The sequence below is a fragment of the Mastacembelus armatus genome, chromosome 4 (assembly GCF_900324485.2).
Source record: "Mastacembelus armatus chromosome 4, fMasArm1.2, whole genome shotgun sequence".
Lineage (NCBI taxonomy): Eukaryota > Metazoa > Chordata > Actinopteri > Synbranchiformes > Mastacembelidae > Mastacembelus > Mastacembelus armatus.
Window position 1 is genome coordinate 12,627,833 of NC_046636.1, and position 19,580 is coordinate 12,647,412.

Sequence of the window (19,580 nt, forward strand, 5' to 3'; positions counted from 1 at the left end):
CCTGCAGATAATCTGACATGGGGGAAGACCCTAAGAGCCCTCATAGAACCAAACTGATGATCACAAGGACCTTGTTTCTTTTTCCAGAATTGACAAGGCGTATACCTGGGTAGGAGCATATGAATGCCACAGCCAAAGAGCTCCATGAACAGAGCCCTTCAGGCTCTCCTCCTACTGCCAAACTGTATTGTCAAGTTGAAATGATTGTGTTGCAGTGGGCTCATTAGGACTACAAACTGCTAGCAGCAGGGAAATCTCCTGAACTGGACCAATCAGGTCTAATAAGAATAGGCAGTTAGACACTTAGAGAGCCTTAGTGACTCAATATTGCACCCTATTGTCCTTGATCCCACACATTCAGTCACACAGCTGCTTATCCAAGAATATGAGAATAATATTCACCATTGTGGTCCAGAACGGGTCTATGCTGAATTGCAGAGATTATTCTGGATTATATGGGGCAGGGAGGCAATTCGCAAGCACCAGCATGCCTGTGTAGAAAGGACAGCCCAGCCTTTTACTCGCAAAATGGCATATTTACCCATCAGTTAGATATGCTAGCCTTCTACTCCCTGGCATATTTGGATTGTTTTGGACCCATGCTGGTAAAGGTGGGCAGACGCCAACACTAGGGAATGATATTTAAATGTTTAACCACCAGGGCAGTACATCTGGGTCTTTTAAGGTGTATGGCTGCAGATGCTTACCTGATGTCTCTAAGGAGGTTCATTGCCAGACAAGGGACAATGGCAGAGTTGTGGTCAGCTCAAGGGACTAATTTTAAAGGTGAACTCCAGGAGGCCTTTGCCAATATGGCTCCCACTTTACAGCAAGAGCTCACCCATCAGAAGATTAAGTTTCACTTCAATACCCCAGCAGCTCCTCGGTTTGGCAGGGTGTGCAAACGGGAAATCTCAAGTCTGCCCTGTACAGACCCAGACTTGTGATCACGCTAACTTGTTAATTGGGCTAGGTTTCCTTGTTTTTACTTCCTGTAAGTTATATTACGCAGAAACCTACAGTTAAAGCCTGTTGCACCTTACCTGATAATTAGCTTCTATGACAATAATAGGGTTGATTGTAACAGTGTTAATACATATTTCTCGGCATTTCAGACTGAAAACATTCGGAATACCAGCTGTTCCAATAAAGACTACGTTATATGGCATGGAGTTCTGTCTCAGGAATGGTTTAGGGTTGACTGGTTGTCATCATGAAGCAAAACTTTCCAAAATATTAAAGTAACACACAATCCACACACAATAACACACAGTTTACAACAAATTTGTAAAATTGTAAACTGCTGTAAATTTGAATTTTGGTTGTAAATGTGTGAAATTGCATATGAAAATATATCCCATTTTAGTGTTGTTTTAACTGTACCAGTGGTTTTCACCTCTGTTTTTTCCATAGTCCTCAGTGCAAGCCAATCGCCGCACTATAGGAGGGTACTTCTTGGCTGGCCGTTCAATGACTTGGTGGCCTGTAAGTACCTGTTGCTGTGATGTACAGGATGTTTTTCCAGGTCTTTGTTAATGTGTGATATTCTATATATGCTTAGCATATATATTGTCTGCCTTCATGTCCCTTTTTGCACTTCACAGTTACATCAACTGTAATGTTACAGAACAGTTATTCTGGTGGTTTGTTATTAAACTATGGTCACAGTATAAATGAGTCATGTTAGTGAGTCAAAGTGAATTCAGTTCAATTCAGTTTATTTGTATGACACCAAATCACAATACAATCATCTCAAGGCACGTTAAACGAAACCCAACAAATCAAAGTTTTTCCTCAAAAACTCCCTTTAAGAATGACTGGCTGCATAATGTCCACTGCTGTTACATATGGGGACCATTCTCAGTTCTTTAGAGCAAGTGACTCTGTGGCTGTGTCGTCTTCTAGCAGGCCATGCTTGGACTTTCACAATAAAAGTCTATAGTCATTAATAGGAAGATATTACATTTTTGTAAAATATAAGGAACATTCAAAATAAGGTCCTGATTCTAGTAAAAGGTCCGAAGAGTCTCGTGCAGGACTTTGTCCTTTCAAAATAAAAGCCCTGAAATAGCATTTTCTCAACAGAAAAGCCCTGAAACAGCAACTCAATATTAAAATGGACATGGCCGATTGGCATACATCTTCAGGCACCAATTGAGGCCAATTTCAATATCAGCCATGGTGTCTGCTACCAGGACATGGTCAGACTTTCACAATAAAAGTCTACAGTGATTTATAGGAAAATATTACATTTTTGTAATGTATAAGGAATATTCAAAATAAACTCCAGATTCTAGTATTAGGTCCCATGAGTCTCCTGCAGCACTTTGTCCTTGCAAAATAAAAGCCTTTTTATAGCATTCTTTCAAAATAAAAGTCCTGAAACAGCAACATGACATTAAAATAGACTTTTGTAATTGGCATACAGCTTTAGGCACCAACTGAGACCATTTTAAATGTCAGGTATGGTGTCTTCTTCAGGAGGACATGGTTGGACTTTCACAATAAAAGTCTACAGTTATTTGCAGGAATTTAATGCATCTTTCTAAATTATGATAAATATTCATACTTAACATAAAGATTTTAACTCAAGGTCATATGACTGTCCTGCAACATGCCTTTCTTTCAAAATAAAAGCCTTCTGATTGTATGATTTCAAAATAAAAGCCAATAAAGACAAAGATGAGCTTAAAATCAACTTCGTGTGTTGAGATACAGCTTTAGGCACCCACTGAAGCCATTTTAAAGTCAGCACTGTTATGTTCTCACATGTTTGTGTTTTCACAATAAAAGTCTACAGTTATTTACAAGAAGTTATTGCAACGTTTCAAAGTATAATAAATATTCAAAATTAAAGTTCAGATCTTAACACAAGATCATGAGTCTCATGCAGCATGCTGCCTTTTCAAAATAAAAGCCTTTCAATTACATGGTCTCAAAATAAAACCAAAGAAATGCTGATATATGCTCTTTTCCAGCACATTTTTCACTTCCAAGCTTTTCAGCTATGCACATCACTTCATTCTTCATTCATACTGCTTTCATTCCTTAATTTCCTCCCTTTTTTCAGTTTTTTCTTCTTTTTACTCTTCTAAGAAAACCTTCCTTCCAATAGCCCTGCTTTGGTTACACATCATTTACCTTCTGTATTTTTCAACAACACTATACAGTCTTTCTACAATTTTGCGTTTTTGTTGTTTCATTCATTAATTCATATATAATTCCTTCAGTTCCTCCTTCTTTCTCTATTCTACTGTGTTCCTTCACTACACTGTCTTCTTTCATATTAGTTTAACACTTCTTTCTTTAGCAATTGAAAGCCAATTTATTTCTACTTCATCATATCATTCTCTTTCCACCCTTTTCAGCAATGTTGAACAGTTTTTAGCTAAACAAGTTAAGCTTCCAAATCCAGTTTTACATTTCAGCTTCCAGGATTCTTCAGCATTGCATTTCAGCCATTTTCAGCATTGTTGGGCAGCTTCATTCAGCTTTCAGCATTCACATGCATCTTCTGCAGGAAATGCAATTTTCTAGTTATTATTGTGTATTTGTTTGTGTTTCAGATTGGAGCCTCTTTGATGTCCAGTAATGTTGGCAGCGGTTTGTTCATTGGTCTAGCAGGAACAGGAGCAGCTGGAGGCATCGCTGTTGGGGGATTTGAATGGAATGTAAGAAATATAATCTTGGACTATTTGTATATTGTGACAGAGTCGTCGGTAAAAAAAAAAAAAATGGCAGAAGCCGCAGCCGTCATCTATTTATTGTGCTCTTCAGTGTTCAAACGTGATAAAGGTGATGTATTGTAGGTGTATGTGTCGACATAGACAAAAATATATTTTTACAATACTTACAACGCTCTTTTACAAACAGTCCTAAAATAAAAAAGAACAAGAACAAACAGCTCTTCGCTGACTGTTACAGAGTCACTGTACTTTTCTCTGTAACCAACAGATTGAATCACCAAACGACTCGCACACCAACCAACCCACTTTGGCTGCTGGAGGAGGTCTCCTTATAAAAACCCATAAACCCCTCTCAACCATTGTTTTTCACTAATACAGCATTATTTCTACATTAAATACTTAAATTTTCCAATAATATTTCTCAACGCTATCAGTTTTGTGCTTGTGTTACGTAACACATTTTTAAAGGATACAGATTTTTTCCCCCTGACGTCACGCCCGAGCCCGTGCTCTGTGCTATATTGGTGGAAATTGCGCTACTTGGTTTTGCACCCAGAACCAGTGAATGGAAGTGAATGCTGCGAATGCTTGGAATGATTATGGCTGGAGTTTGTACAAGCAAATGTGCAGCCTTGATGCTTCGTAGTGGATGTATGTGACTAGGTAACGATACGGAAAGGTCGGAATGAGAGGTGAGTTACGAGTGAACTTTTGAGTTCTGGCGGCCGGTGCGCATGTGTGTGTAATGGCGGGCCGCGCGTTTATGTCCGTGCCCGTGCCATAAAATCAGTGACGGACTACTCTGAGGAATGCAGAAAGCTGGTAGGGACAAACAACTTGGCCTGAATAGGTTCGTTAGGAGAACAAAAGATGATCAGGTGATAATCGATAGAATCGGAAGACTCATGTGGCCCCTCTGATTCATCAACTGTGTCCTCCCTGGAAGACATTTGATGTGTTCCTTAATTTCCTGGGAACAGGCGTGCACCTGGTAGACTGAAGACAAGTTATGTCTTCATCTTTTTCCTCTTGAACATATATAGCTTCTCTGACCCCTCTCTCAAACCATACCAATCTTTTCTGTTAAAATATGTCTCAAATGAGTGTCCCGTTTCGTTTAAATGGAGGTGCACAGCTGACTGTGGTCCGGACAAGCTGTTCCTCCTGTGCTGGGCCATCCTCCTGTTAAATGGTTGTTTGGTTTTTCCAGTGTGAGTATTCGTCATTACACTGGACGGCATATTGTTCCTCTTTTGTTTAGGTAAGTCTGGTCTTTTGGGTGAAACAGTCTCTGTCTCAATGTGTTGGTGGGTTTGAAATGAACTGGTAACAGATTTTTCTCTGAAACACCTGCTACATAAGCAAATGACCAGGTTTTTCATCTGTGTTTCTCTAGACTCAGTTGTTTTTCTGCCTGATGTGGATGTTACCTTGTTAAACCTAAAAACTTAGGGTAGCCACAGGTTTTGGGATCTGTCTTCAAGGGTGTATCCTCCTTTCTCTTGGTCTCCATGGAGGTAAGCATGTTGGGTGGAGCGATCAACACCTCCTGATGCAGAGGAGATTGAACCTTGTTATTTGACAGGTAGAGCAGTCTGACACCTGATGCACTTTAATTTTGTTTTATTGAGTCAGAGTGACCTGTTGCCAATTGCAATATTAGTGCTACTTTTGACTTTTACCTGAGTAAACTCTTTTATCCTTAAGACTATCGTGCTTTAACCCAGAACTTGGAACTGAGATCACAACGTGAGAGCCCCGTTAAATCTTCAGCTCCTTAGCCATGCCCTCCAACAATGTGTTTCACTTGCTAAGCCCTCACTGTTGCCCCACATGTAGATTAAACATTTTTTTTGTTAGTCTTATGAATATTTGGCATCTTCCAGTTTTCTCTCTCTAGGAGATAGGAAAAGAGCTCACCCCTACAGTATTAGTCTAGTCAGCATGCTCCTGGAAGTGTCTCTACATAATTGTGTACAAATGTATACATTTGTATATGTTTGTAGGCAGCATGGGTCCTAGTGGCTCTGGGTTGGATCTTCATCCCTGTCTACATCTCTGCTGGTGTGCTGACCATGCCAGAATACCTTGCCAAACGCTTTGGAGGCAAGAGGATACGCATGTATATGTCTGTACTGTCACTCATCCTTTACGTCTTCACCAAAATATCTGTAAGACATACAATTTTATAATTTTATGGATGGATATCTGTCAAAGACTTATTAGTCCAACAAGCCAGCAGAACACAAAAGAAACATCTGTGTGTGTGTGCGTGTGTGTGTGTGTGTGTGTGCGTGCGTGCGTGTGTTACTTAGACAGACATTTTTTCAGGAGCATTGTTTATTCAGGTGTCACTGGGCTGGGATCTCTATCTGTCCACAGGCACACTACTGTTGGTCACTGCTACCTACACTGTGGCAGGTAAACACAGATACACCCACAATTCTACATCCTTGAATTGATCTAGAGCATAGATAAACAGAAAAACTGATTTGGTCTTTTACTGTTAAAAGAAAGCTGATTGACAGTGATACAAAGACTGAGGCTGCGATCAAGGTTGCCATGTTATTAACCAAGCTGTCACTTATAATGTCATTTTGTTTATACCAGCAATCTACAATCTAGTAGATTCAAAGGATTTTATTACTTGCCTAAGGTGTTTTGATAGTCTTGCCTTATTGTCAATCAGATTGTCAGCGATGCTTCTGCTGATAGTATATGACTGTAAAACGCTGAAGGGATAAAAATAGCATTTTACTTTTTTGCAATATATTACTCTTTTCTCCAAAGTCATGCAATTTCTTTGACTGCTAGGTCACATAATGCCAGCTTTGTGTCCTAAAATGTAGGGGACAAGTCTACGTGCATGAACTAATATCTGAAATAATGTGTGTGTGTGTGTGTGTGTGTGTGTGTGGAGGTGGTTTGGCAGCAGTGATCTACACTGATGCCCTCCAGACTTTGATCATGGTTGGGGGAGCCTTGGCCCTAATGTTCATAGGTAGGACGCACACCGTCTCACTCACAGATAGCTCCAACATACGGGAGACATTCTCTGTGGAAAAATGTTTGTCTTTTTTATTTTTCAAATGACTGATGATAAATGATATTTTCTTTTCATAGTAGTGTGTGTTTTCAGCATTCTCCAAGGTTGGCTGGTATGAGGGCCTTGTGAACCATTATATGTCAGCCATTCCTTCAGTTACGGTCACCAACGCCACCTGCCACCTTCCGCGTAATGATGCCTTCCGTATGTTCAGAGACCCCATGTCAGGGGACTTACCCTGGCCAGGACTGGTGTTTGGGCTCACCGTACTAGCTACATGGGTCTGGTGCACAGATCAGGTGACTTAAGCACACATATCTAATCCATATGATTTTTGAATTGATTGAATGAAAAGTTCTCTGAAAAAGCTTCAACACAACTTAACTGTGAACAAATACAAAGTCTATTGCAAAATGCATAGACACAGCCATTCAGCACTCTCACAACTGGCGTAGTATTTCACGGTATTATTGTTTTTCTGTATTTTTTACGCACAGCTTATTTCCAAGATGTAATGTGCAAATTTCCTAATCAGAAATCCTGGATGACACATGAAATAATACTACTAATTAAAACCAAAGAGGCAGTGTACAAGTCTGGAGATAGCAGTGCTGTAAGCACAGCGAGGACAGAGAAGGCAAGAATTCAGCCAAACTCCACTACAAAGGCCATTTGAAACCCTTGGCAAGTATGTGAGGGAATAAGGCAATAACGGTTGCTTCTGAGGAAGTAAACCTTTTATGCCAGTTGACAAGGGCAATGACACTTTGGTGCCCCTATGCCCTCCAGTGACTCTGTTCTGGTTCTGACCATCCAGCTTAGAGGTCTACAACCTGTCGCTGTCAACATCATGGGTCCTAGCAAGTTTCAGACGCATGTCAGTTGTTCCTGTCCCATTGTCACAGGCCTAAATGACCACAGGCCTGTGGCACCAATCCTGCTTGATGTCTTGGGGGCTGGTCAAAACATCAAAATCAGCCTGTACCAGTTTGCATTTCGGAAGAACAGGTTAACAAAGGATGCAATTGCCATATTGCTTTAAACACTGTTAGAACACTTGGAGCACAAAAACACTTATGCAGTGCTGTATTTGTTGAAGTAAGTTTGGCCTTTAACACAATCCTGCTGAATAAACCCCAAACAAAAATGCAACATTGGATTTGAATAGCCATATATGCAATTGGACAATAGGCTGGAGCTCCACACTTTAGACGATTGACTATTCTCCATCCTATCCAACCAATTACATTATTATAATCCAAATCTGTGCTTGGCTCACAACTAACAGGGAAGTGTAAAAATCTTCTTGTGGCAGTCACACCACCTCGGCCATAGCAAAAGCCCAGCAACGTCTCTTCTATCTGAGAAAACTAAGAAACTTCTCCAAAGGTTCATGATTATCTTTCATCACTGTGCTATCAATAATGTGTTGATCTATGGATGTCACACCCAAGCACATGCCTGATCCTGGTGCCCCCAGAGAAAGCAAACATACAACCTGCCTATTTTTATATCGTCATTGATACCTGTTTTGTACTTCATTAAAAGACAAATGTACTGTGTGTTTTTTCGTGTTGCACAGGTTATAGTTCAGAGGTCTCTGTCAGCCAAGTCTTTGTCTCATGCCAAAGGAGGTAGTGTGTTGGGAGGCTATCTCAAACTGCTGCCCATGTTTTTCATCGTCATGCCAGGCATGATCAGCAGAGCACTATTTCCAGGTCAGTCTGCATCTCTCTTTTGAACCACCAGGCTAACTGTTCCTTGTGCACCAGTTTGATTTATTCATGGAAACCCAACACTCTAGTAGAAGCTCCTAATTGAAACAATTGCTCCTAATTGTAACAATTGCTGTTTAAGCTGCAAGTACGTGTTAAATTTTTTTCTCAGTCTAGAAGAGTGAACAAGACCCTTACTTATGGAGTTGTCTCAATCACACACATATTAACACACACAACACAGGCCCTGAGACCTTATCTTCTTTTTCTATTAACTTCTTTAACTTCTTTGTTTCGTTATTTTTTTCTTTTCTATTCAATTTCAATTCAATTCAGTTTTTTTGTATAGTGCCAAATCACAATACAAATCATCTCAAGGCACTTTACAAAAACAAAAAACCCAACAAATCCCTTATGAGCAAGCACTTAGTGACAGTGGAGAGGAAAAACTCCTTTTATCGGAAGAAAAAACCTCCAATGCAACCACAGGGGGGCACAATCCAGTGTCTTCATGTGCCAGTCCTAAGTCCGGGTAAATGCAGAGGGTTGTGTCAGGAAGGGCATCCGACGTAAAATTTAAGCCAAATCAAACATGCGAATCACAAATATGACTTCCATACCGGATCGGACGCGGCCCGGGTTAACAACAAACGCCACTGGTGCTGTTGACCTACAGGGTGCCGGTGGAAATTGGACTACTTTGGTTGAAGAAGGAGAGGAGAAAGGCGTGTTCGTAGGCAAAGAGAGAAGAGGAAGGGCTGGAGTGTAGGACTTAGAGTAGGGACTTTGTCAGGGAAAACTAGAGAGTTAGCTGATATGATGGAGAGAAGAAAGGTGGATATCTTGTGTTTGCAGGAGACCAGGTGGAAAGGTAGCAAGGCCTATAGATTAGGAGCAGGGTTCAAGCTGTTTTATCATGATGTGGATGGAAAGAGGAATGGAGTAGGAATTATACTAAAGGAGGATTTTGCTAGGAATGTTCTGGAGTTGAAGAGAGTGTCAGATAGGGTGATGAGTCTGAAGCTGGACGTTGAAGGTGTGATGTTGAATGTTGTCAGGGGTTATGCCCCACAGGTAAGTGAAAGTGACTTATATGGCCCATCTTCGGAATTTGTGCTCTGCATTTAACCCTCTGGGGTCGACGAACGCGCCGGCGCGTTTTGACGCATCTTTTCCTGATAAGGCCGAAACAAACTTAAATTACTCTGTCAATTCTGATCGTACAGATAAAAGAAATATATCATTCAAATCTGTAAAGGGTCTAGTTTTAGTGGTATACCATCATAATAACAACAAAACGTTGTGCTTTTTTTAAATAAAGAAAGCCGACAGGGTGCGCTCTCGGACTTTTCTGTGTCTGCCATTTCTCTTCACAGACGCGTAAATAAAACAACCAGAATCTCAGCGAATACTTGGCTCATAAAAATAAGAATTATATGGCTAGAAAGCTTGAAATGTTTTCTTTTGAGTGAAACAATTCAAGTCAAAAACAAATCATCACTTTTGATTTAATCCGCATGAACGTAAGGAGAAGTCCGTTTTTTCCTGTCTCACCTCATTACAGGTAATGCGGTCCCGCCTTGTACTCTGTTCACTGTTCACATGTAAATAATCTCAGGTGAACCAGGTAAATATGTGCACACCCCCGAGAAATGACACAAAATATCAAACTTCATCATAGAATTTACTCACTTTTTCTGCGCGTTTGGATGATGGCGCGTTACGCACGTGAAGCGGCGCTCCTTACATTCCACACAGAGACAAATAGTTTAGCTTGTCCTCAGAGTAAAAACACTGATTTTAACTCAAATGAGGATCATTTGGCTCCTCATTGTGTTGTATTGTACTGCACTAATCCGTCCCATCAACATTGACTGAAAGGCTCATTATGCGCGTCTTTGTCTGGTCGTTCAGTGCTTCTTTTGTGTTCTCAGGTAAATCACATGACTATTCATCCTCAGACACACCCTCTTGCATATGGCCTTTCTGGACAAAAAGTGTCTTAGAAAATTTAAATCAGTGTATTGTTTACTGTGAATGTGTGAACAAGATGACATTCACAGCACTCTGAAGTAAACACTTTAGCCTACAACATGCTGGTCTCCAAAGTCTTGTGAACCAATGTTCTGTTTGTGTTTTATGGTCTTATTTCAGTGAGTAAAAAATTGTAGTTTTTCACTAACCATACATAAACACTTTTTTCTCAAAAACACAATAATGTATAAACTTGCTGCTCACATATTATTGTAGCCAATTTTGTTATTAGATTTTAGACATTAATATGTTTAAAAGACACTGAAAAAAGCACAAATGTCAGGACGTCAAAATTTGTCCAGGCCCCAAAAACCCCCTCAGACCCCAGAGGGTTAACCCAATTCCCAGTGCACACACACAACAGTGAACACATACCCGGAGCAGTGGGCAGCCAGTGCTGTGGCGCCCGGGGAGCAGTTGGGGGTTCGGTGCCTTGCTCAAGGGTCTCACCTCAGTCGTGGTATTAAAGGTGGACAGGACGTAGGATGTGAGTTAGAAGGGAAGGAGAAATTCTGGGAAACAGAGGTGACAAGGAAGTGATGAGCAAGTTTAGTATGCAGGACAGGAATGCAGAAGGACAGATGGTGGTAGACTTCGCAAAAAGGATGGAAATGGCTGTAGTGAACACATTTTTCCAGAAAAGGGAGGCGCATAGGGTGACTTATAAGAGTGGAGTTGACTACATCTTGTGCAGACATTTCAATCTGAAAGAGATCAGTGACTGCAAAGTAGTGGTTGGGGAGAGTGTAGCCAGACAGCATAGGATGGTGGTGTGTAGGATGACTCTGGTGGTGAGGAAGATGAAGAGGACAAGGTCAGAGGAGAAGACCAAGTGGTGGAAGTTGAAAAAGGAAGAGTGTTGTGTGGCTTTCAGGGAGGAGCTGAAACAGGCTCTGAGAGGTCAGGAGGTTCTTCCAGATGACTGGACAGCTACAGCTAAAGTGATCAGGGAGACAGGTAGGAGGCTGTTTGATGAGTCATCAGGAAAGAGGAAAGCAGATAAGGAATGGAAAAGAAAGATGGAAGGAATACTCTGAAGAATTGATGAATGAGGAAAATGTCAGAGAGCACAGAATAGAAGAGGTGACTTGTGGAGCAGGAAGTAGCAAAGATCAGTAAGGATGAAGTGAGCAAGGCGTTGAAGTGGATGAAGAGTGAAAAGGTAGTTGGTTCTGATGACCTGTGGAGGTATGGAAGTGTTTAGGAGAGGTGGCAGTAGAGTTTTTGACTGGGCTACTTAACAAGATCTTGGAGAGTGAGAGGATGCCTGAGGAATGGAGAAGTGTACTGGTGCCCATCTTTAAGAACAAGGGGGATGTGCATAATTATGGAAACTACAGAGGAATAAAGCTGATGAGTCACACAATGAAGTTATGGTGTGGTGATGGACAGGCTGACAGATGAGGTTAGACAGGAATCTCCATGATTTTTGCAGATGACAATGTCATCTGCAAACATCATGGTCCACATAGTGACAGCAGGGAGCAGGTGGAGGAAAATCTAGAGAGGTGGAGGTTTGCTCTGGAAAGGAGAGGAATGAAGGTTAGCCACAGTAAAACAGAGTACATGTGTGTAAATGAGAAGGACTCAAGTAGAATGGTGAGGTTACAGGGAGTAGAGGCGAAGGTGGAGGATTTTAAGTACCTAGGGTCAACAGTACAGTGCAACGGAGAGTGTGGAAAAGAAGTGAAGAGACGTGTGCAAGCAGGTTGGAACGGGTGGAGGAAAGTGTCAGGTGTGATGTGTGACAAAAGAGTGTCAGCAAGAATGAACGGAAAGGTGTACAAGACAGTGGTGAGACCAGCGATGTTGTATGGCTTAGAGACAGTGGCACTGAGAAAGAGACAGTAGGCAGAGCTGGAGGTAGCAGAGCTGAAGATGTTGAGGTTCTCTCTGGGAGTGACAAGGATGGATAGGATCAGGAATGAGTACATCAGAGGGACAGCTCATGTTAGATGTTTTGGAGAAAAAGCCAGGGAAGCCAGATTGAGATGGTTTGGACATGTTCAGAGGAGGGACAGTGAATACATTGGTAAAAGGATGCTGAGGTTAGAGCTGCCAGGAAGGAGGCCTAGAGGAAGACCAAAGAGGAGGTTCTTGGATGTAGTGAAGGAGGACATGAGGATAGTTGGTGTGGGTGAGGAGGATACAGAGGATAGGGTTAAATGGAGGCAGATGATTTGCTGTGGAGACCCCTGAAGGGAGCAGCCGAAAGGAAAAGAAGAAGAATGGAAGTAAAAACCTCCAGCAGAACTGGGCTCAGTTTGGGTGGCCATCTGCCTCGACCGGACGGGGTGAGTGGATTGAGCAGAGAGAAAAGAACAGCAACAATAAACAACAAATAGACACTGAAGGTTGGTGGGGCCAGTAACTGTACATCAGCAATATACAGCTCTAGGACCAGGGACACCTGCAGAAGGTACAGGGAGAGAGCACAAACTAAGGGAGAGAGAGAGAGAGCACAAGGTTAGTGACATACAGTGGTGGAATATACATGTGAGGGGGGAGGAGAGGGGAAGGGAGGGGAGGGTTAGGGTAGGGGAGCTCAGTGCACCGATGGTCCTCGGGCAGTCTAGGCCTATAGCAGCATAACTAAGGGATGGTTCAGGGTTACCGGAAGCCAGCCCTAACTATACGCTTTGTCAAAAAGGAATGTTTTAAGTCTATCCTTAAAAGTACAGAGTTTCTGCCTCCTGAACCCAGACTGGGAGCTGGCTCCACAGGAGAGGAGCTTGATAGCTAAAGGCTCTGCCTCCCATTCTGCTTTTGGAAACTCTGGGAACCACAAGTAGACCTGCACTCTGAGAGCGAAGTGGTCTATTGGGATAATATGGTACTATGAGGTCTTTAAGGTATGATTAAGGTGATTATAATGATATGGTATCATTATATGACAAAATCTACCAGTGGATTTCTTCAAAACATATCAAAATGAATTTACAACTGATTTGACTCTGGAGATGAAATGTTGCAAGAGTTTTAAAAAGAAAAAAAACGAAGTGGTCTATTGGGTTAATATGGTACTATGAGGTCTTTAAGGTATGAAGGAGCTTCATTATGAAGGGATTTGTATGTGAGAAGAAGGATTTTAAATTCTATTCTGTATTTTACAGGGAGCCAATGAAGAGAAGCCAATATAGGGGAAATATGATCTATCTTGCTAGTTCCTGTCAGGGCTCTGGCTGCGGCATTCTGGATTAACTGGAGGATTTTTATGGAGATACTGGGACATCCAGATAGTAATGAGTTACAGTAATCTAGCCTTGAGGTAACAAATGCATGGACTAGTTTTTCTGCATCATTTTGAGACAGGATGTTCCTAATTTTGGCAATGTTGTGCAAGTGAAAGAATGCAGTTCTAGAGATTTGTTTTATGTGTGAGTTAAAGAACATGTCCTGGTCAAAAATAACTCCAAGATTTTTCACAGTAGTGCTGGAGGCCATGGCTATGCCGTCTAAAGTAGCTATAATTTTAAAAAGTTTATTTCTGAGGTTTTTAGGCCCAAATATAATGACTTCTGTTTTCTCTGAAATAAAAGTAGAAAGTTACTGGTCATCCAGGCACTTATGTCAGTTAGACACACTTGAAGTCTGGTTAACTGGTTTGTGTTAACAGGTTTAATAGATAGATGCAGCTGAGTGTCATCTGAATAGCAGTAGTAATTAATAGAGTGCTTCCTAATGACATTGCCTAAAGGAAGCATGTACAGGGTGAACAGAATCGGTCCTAGCACAGAGCCTTGTGGAACTCCATAACTAACTTTTGTGTGTGTGGAAGGTTCATCATGGACATGAACAAATTGGAATCTGTCCGATAAAAAGGATTGGAACCATTTTAACTCTGTTCCTCTGATACCAGTCACATGCTCCAGTCTCTGTAATATGATGTTGTGGTAAATAGTGTCAAATGCAGCACTAAGGTCGAGTAGGACAAGTGTAGAAACAAGTTCATTTTCTGAGGCTAAGAGAAGATCGTTGGTGACTTTTAATAACAGTGCTGTTTCTGTACTATGAAGTACTCTAAATCCTGATTGAAAATCTTCAATAGTTCATTCCTGTGTAAGTGGTCTGATAGCTGCTTAGAAACAGCTTTTTCAAGGATTTAGAAATAAATGGTAGGTTTGGATATTGGTCTATAATTAGCCAAGACTCCTGGATCAAGATTAGGCTTTTTGAGTAAGGGTTTGATTACTGCAGTCTTAAAGGCCTGTGGTGCATAGCCTGATACTAGAGATAGATTTACCAAGTCTAATAAAGATGAGTTAATTAATGGCATGGTGTCTTTAAGCAGTCTAGTCGGGATGAGGTGTAAGAGACACGTTGATGATTTCGATGAAGCAACTACTGATGTAAATTCAGAGAGATCTATAGGAGAGAAGGAGTCTAAACATAAATGAGGTCTTACAGATGACTCAAGAGCTACTGTAGTAGAAGACTCATTTATGGCAGGTATAGGAAGAATCTGTTGAATTTTATCTCTAATAGTTGAGACTTTATTTGTAAAGAAACTCAAAGTCATCGCTGCTGAGAGATAAGGGAACAGTGGGCTCAACAGAGCTGTGACTTTTTGTCAGCCTGGTTACAGTGCTGAAAAGAAACCTGGGATTGTTCTTATTTTCCTCTATTAATGATGAATAGTGTGCAGTTCTGGCTTTACGGAGAGCTTCTTTATATGTTAATAGACTGTTTTTTCAGGCTAGATAAAATTCCTCTAAATTTGTGGAACGCCACTTCTTTTCTCAGTGTACTTTTTCTTTCTTTTCTTTTCTCGACACTAAAAGTACGACACTACTCAGTGCCTGAGGAAGTTGGAGAGACTTTTAGCAGCATTATTTGGCTAAGTTATTCAGCTTTATTTCAATTTCAACAGTTTTATGGTCTCAACAGAAAAAAGTTATTTTCTGCTGTGCTTTTTTGCATTTATTCAACACTATTGCTATGGTTTTAAATGTCATATTTTCTCCCTAACTTGTGTTTTGTAGATGAGGTAGGTTGTGTGGATCCAGTGGTGTGCCAGAGAATATGTGGCGCTTCAGTTGGTTGCTCTAACATCGCCTACCCTAAACTGGTGATAGAGCTAATGCCTGTGGGTGAGTCACAAATGGCCACACATACACAAAATTTTTTAGTCTATTTCAGAGTTGAACCAGTGGAGTAATCTAAGTTCCCAAACAAGAAGGCATATGTGCTATATAAAGTACTACTGGATATAAAGTACTGTCTACTCTGGCACACACACACTGAAAGTAACACTCACTCAGGAAATGGATTTTTGTTAACACTGGACCCCTACATGCCGATCACCATGGCTGTGGCTACTTGAAAAGAATATGCATGCTTCTTTAGACATGCTGTTTTTTTTGTTCTCCACCCAATTATATTTTGTTGGTCCCGGAACATACTATGTTGTACCATGCTGCTTTCTAACCATTAAAGCCACCACTGCTATTGCATAATGTCCCTTGAAATGTAATGTCTTACAACACATGGACAGCTAGCCTTGATTGTGACTTTGTTTTAATCTACATATACAATACATATACAGTTATCTGCAATTTAATTTACATACTTATATTTATATTACATTTTAATGTTAAAGTAACCATTTAATAACAAAAATGTATTGTTTTAGAAAGAAATCACATAATTGCTTTGATCCTTTTCTCTGTGCAGGTCTTCGGGGTCTGATGCTAGCAGTAATGTTAGCTGCTCTGATGTCATCTCTGACATCTATCTTTAACAGCAGCTCTACTTTGTTTACACTTGACCTCTATCACAGAGCCAGGCCTAAAGCGTCTGAGAGGGAACTCATGATTGTTGGAAGGTGGGGCATAAATTTTAATAGAAGCATTACTTTTGTAAGTTTTGTATATTATTATTTTGTATAGTAATGTGTGTATTCTATTCGGGGAATATTTAGAATATTTAGAACACAGATCTGTTCTCAAATTTAAAATAATTATGCTTGTTCAAAAAACTATGTTAAACATACGTGCTTTTAATCAAAGAAGCTAACATAATTTAATGCGTGTATTTTTAGGGTATTTATCCTGGTCTTAGTGTGTATTAGTCTGTTGTGGATTCCAGTTATTCAAACAGCCAATAGTGGACAACTGTTTGATTACATCCAGTCAGTGACCAGCTTTCTAGCTCCGCCTATTACTGCTGTATTCCTAATGGCTATCTTCTGGACACGTGCCAATGAGCAGGTAGGTCTTACACACCCATACAAGTTTAACTCTGTGGGGTCTGAGGGGTTTTGGGGCCCTGGACAAATTTTGACATGCCCTGACATTTGTGTTTTTTTCAGTTGCTTTTAAACATATTAATGTCTAAAGTCTGATAACACTGTAATCAGCACAAAATGGGCTACAATAATATATATATATCAATAATATCTGTATAATATATATAAGTTTATACATGATTTTGTTTTTAATAAAACATTGTTTATGCATGGTTAGTGAAAAACTACAATTTTTTAGTCTCTGAAATAAGACCATAAAAGACAAACAAGACTTTGGAGAACTGCATCTTGTAGGCTAAAGTGTTTACTTCAAAATGATGTGAAAGTCATCTTGTTCACTCATTCACAGTAAACAATACACTGATTTAACCCTCTGGGGTCTGAGGGGGTTTTGGGGGCCTGGACAAATTTTGACATGTCCTGACATTTGTGCTTTTTTCAGTGTTTTTTTAAACATATTAATGTCTAAAGTCTAATAACGGACGGATTAGTGCAGCACAATACAAAACAATGAGGAGCCAAACGATCCTCATTTGAGTTAAAATCAGTGTTTTTACTCTGAGGACAAGCTAAACTATTTGTCTCTGTGTGGAATGTAAGGAGCGCCGCTTCACGTGCGTAACGCACCATCATCCAAACGCGCAGAAAAAGTGAGTAAATTCTATGATGAAGTTTGATATTTTGTGTCATTTCTCGGGGGTGTGCACATATTTACCTGGTTCACCTGAGATTATTTACATGTGAACAGTGGACAGTGTACAAGGCGGGACCGCATTACCTGTAATGAGGTGAGACAGGAAAAAACGTACTCCTTACGTTCATACGGATTAAATAAAAAGTGATGATTTGTTTTTGACTTGAATTGTTTCATTTAAAAGAAAACATTTCAAACTTTCTAGTCATATATTTCATATTTTTATGAGCCAAGTATTCGCTGATATTCTGGTTGATTTATTTACGTGTCTGTGACGAGAGATGACAGAGACAGAGAAGAAAGAGAGCGCACCCTGTCGGCTTTCTTTATTTAACAAAAGCACAGCGTTTTGTTGTTATTATGATGGTATACAACTAAAACTACACCCTTTTCAGATTTGAATGATATATTTCTTTTATCTGTACGATCAAAACTGACGGAGTAATTTAAGTTTGTTTCGGCGTTATCAAGAGAAGATGCGTCAAAACGCGCCGGCGCGTTCGTCGACCCCACAGGGTTAAAGACCAGAATAGTCAGAATAGTTGAGTTCATGTCAAGACTTGTCTTGGGCAAAATTATATATATGTAAGATAAATTATAATCAAAATTCTTAAATGTGAAATACCACAAATCGGTTCATTGTTTCTGAAGGAGACTCCTGTGACATGGTTGTGTAAAAAGTTTATAAGATTATACATCACAGGCCACCTCTCAACCTGCCTGTGGCCTCTGTTCTGTGGGCCCACCACCAGCAAGAGACTCCATAAAGGGCCGGAGCATTGTGGATCGGGCAGTAGTAAGGCGGGGGTTTCGAGGACCCGATTCCTGGACGCTTAAACTGGCTCTAGGGACATGGAATGTCGCCTCTCTTTGGGGGAAGGAGCCTGAGTTGTGCAGGAGGTTGAGTGGTACTGACTAGAGATAGTCACCTGCACACACAGCCTGGGCTCTGGAACCCAACTCCTTGAAGTCTACGCTGGCGTTGTCTGTGGTGAGAGGCAGTGGGCACCAGCCTCTGCTTATAGCACCCCAGCTCGGCCGCCAAATGTTGGAGTTTTCCCCGTTGAATGAAAATCGGTTGCTTCCCTGCTACTTCGGGGAACACTGTTGTTTTGGCCTATGGGCCGGTCTTTTTGGAGTCTCTGTCAGGGCTACTGTTAAGGTGCTCCAATGGGACCATCATTGTGCTGGGGGACTTCAGTGCTCATGTGGGCAGTGACAGTGAAATCTGGAGGGGCGTGATTGGGAGGAATGGCCTCCCCTATTTGAACCCGAGTGGTCTGAGCTTCTTTCTCAGGGTGGCCGGGTATTCCCTTACCTTAGGCTCAGAAATACCAAGCTAATTCCAGATGTTGAAACAACCATTTTTATGAGCATTTTGGGCTTTTGTTAACAAGCATGCTCATACTGATCACAGTATGAGTATGCTTGATTGATTACAGTGTGTAGTGTGTGTTATAAGAAGCTTCCTGAGATCCTTGAGGGATGCTTAACCCTCTGGGGTCGACGAATGCGCCGGCGCGTTTTAACGCATCTTTTTCTGATAAGGACGAAACAAACTTAAATTACTCCGTCAATTCTGATCGTACAGATAAAAGAAGTATATCATTCAAATCTGTAAAGGGTCTAGTTTTAGTGGTATACCATCATAATAACAACAAAACCTTGTGCTTTTTTTAAATAAAGAAAGCCGACAGGGTGCGCTCTCGGACATTTCTGTCTCTGCCATTTCTCTTCACAGACGCATACATAAAACAACCAGAATCTCAGCGAATACTTGTCTCATAAAAATAAGAATTACTTGCTGCTCACATATTATTGTAGCCAATTTTGTTATTATACTTTAGACATTAATAAGTTTAAAAAACACTGAAAAAAGCACAAATGTCAGGACATGTCAAAATTTGTCCAGGCCCCCAAAACCCCCTCAGACCCCAGAGGGTTCATTTGGAATTCAGAGCACAATCTTGTAAAAAACTTTCTCGGTTTTGTGGCAGGTTTGTTGCCTTCTTTGATGGGTTGATTTGATGACTTGGCTCTTTGGGCTTTTAAACCCCTGTTCAGTACAATTCACTAAAACAAAAGATGTCTCCACAAAGAAAGCTTACAGCAGGAGACTCCTGCAGTTCAAACAGTTATCTCTGGGGACCAGAATTTT

The 19,580-nt window shown here is 40.8% G+C and overlaps 1 protein-coding gene across 8 annotated transcripts in view; it reads left to right on the top strand.

Annotated features, from left to right (window-relative positions):
• Positions 1-19,580, top strand: part of slc5a9 (solute carrier family 5 member 9) — a 59,124-nt gene that overhangs the window by 26,315 nt on the left and 13,229 nt on the right. For 3 of the 8 annotated variants that reach the window (XM_026323075.1, XM_026323069.1, XM_026323076.1), the window contains 10 exons: positions 1,414-1,485; positions 3,567-3,671; positions 5,693-5,857; positions 6,002-6,107; positions 6,607-6,687; positions 6,826-7,031; positions 8,315-8,450; positions 15,464-15,571; positions 16,155-16,305; positions 16,522-16,690. In XM_026323075.1, coding sequence (XP_026178860.1) covers positions 1,414-1,485; positions 3,567-3,671; positions 5,693-5,857; positions 6,002-6,107; positions 6,607-6,687; positions 6,826-7,031; positions 8,315-8,450; positions 15,464-15,571; positions 16,155-16,305; positions 16,522-16,690 — 1,299 coding nt within the window. Of the gene's footprint in view, positions 1-1,413; positions 1,486-3,566; positions 5,204-5,692; positions 5,858-6,001; positions 6,108-6,606; positions 6,688-6,825; positions 7,032-8,314; positions 8,451-15,463; positions 15,572-16,154; positions 16,306-16,521; positions 16,691-19,580 lie in introns of those variants that run through there. The other 5 variants (XM_026323071.1, XM_026323070.1, XM_026323074.1 and 2 more) reach the window with 5 other exon arrangements.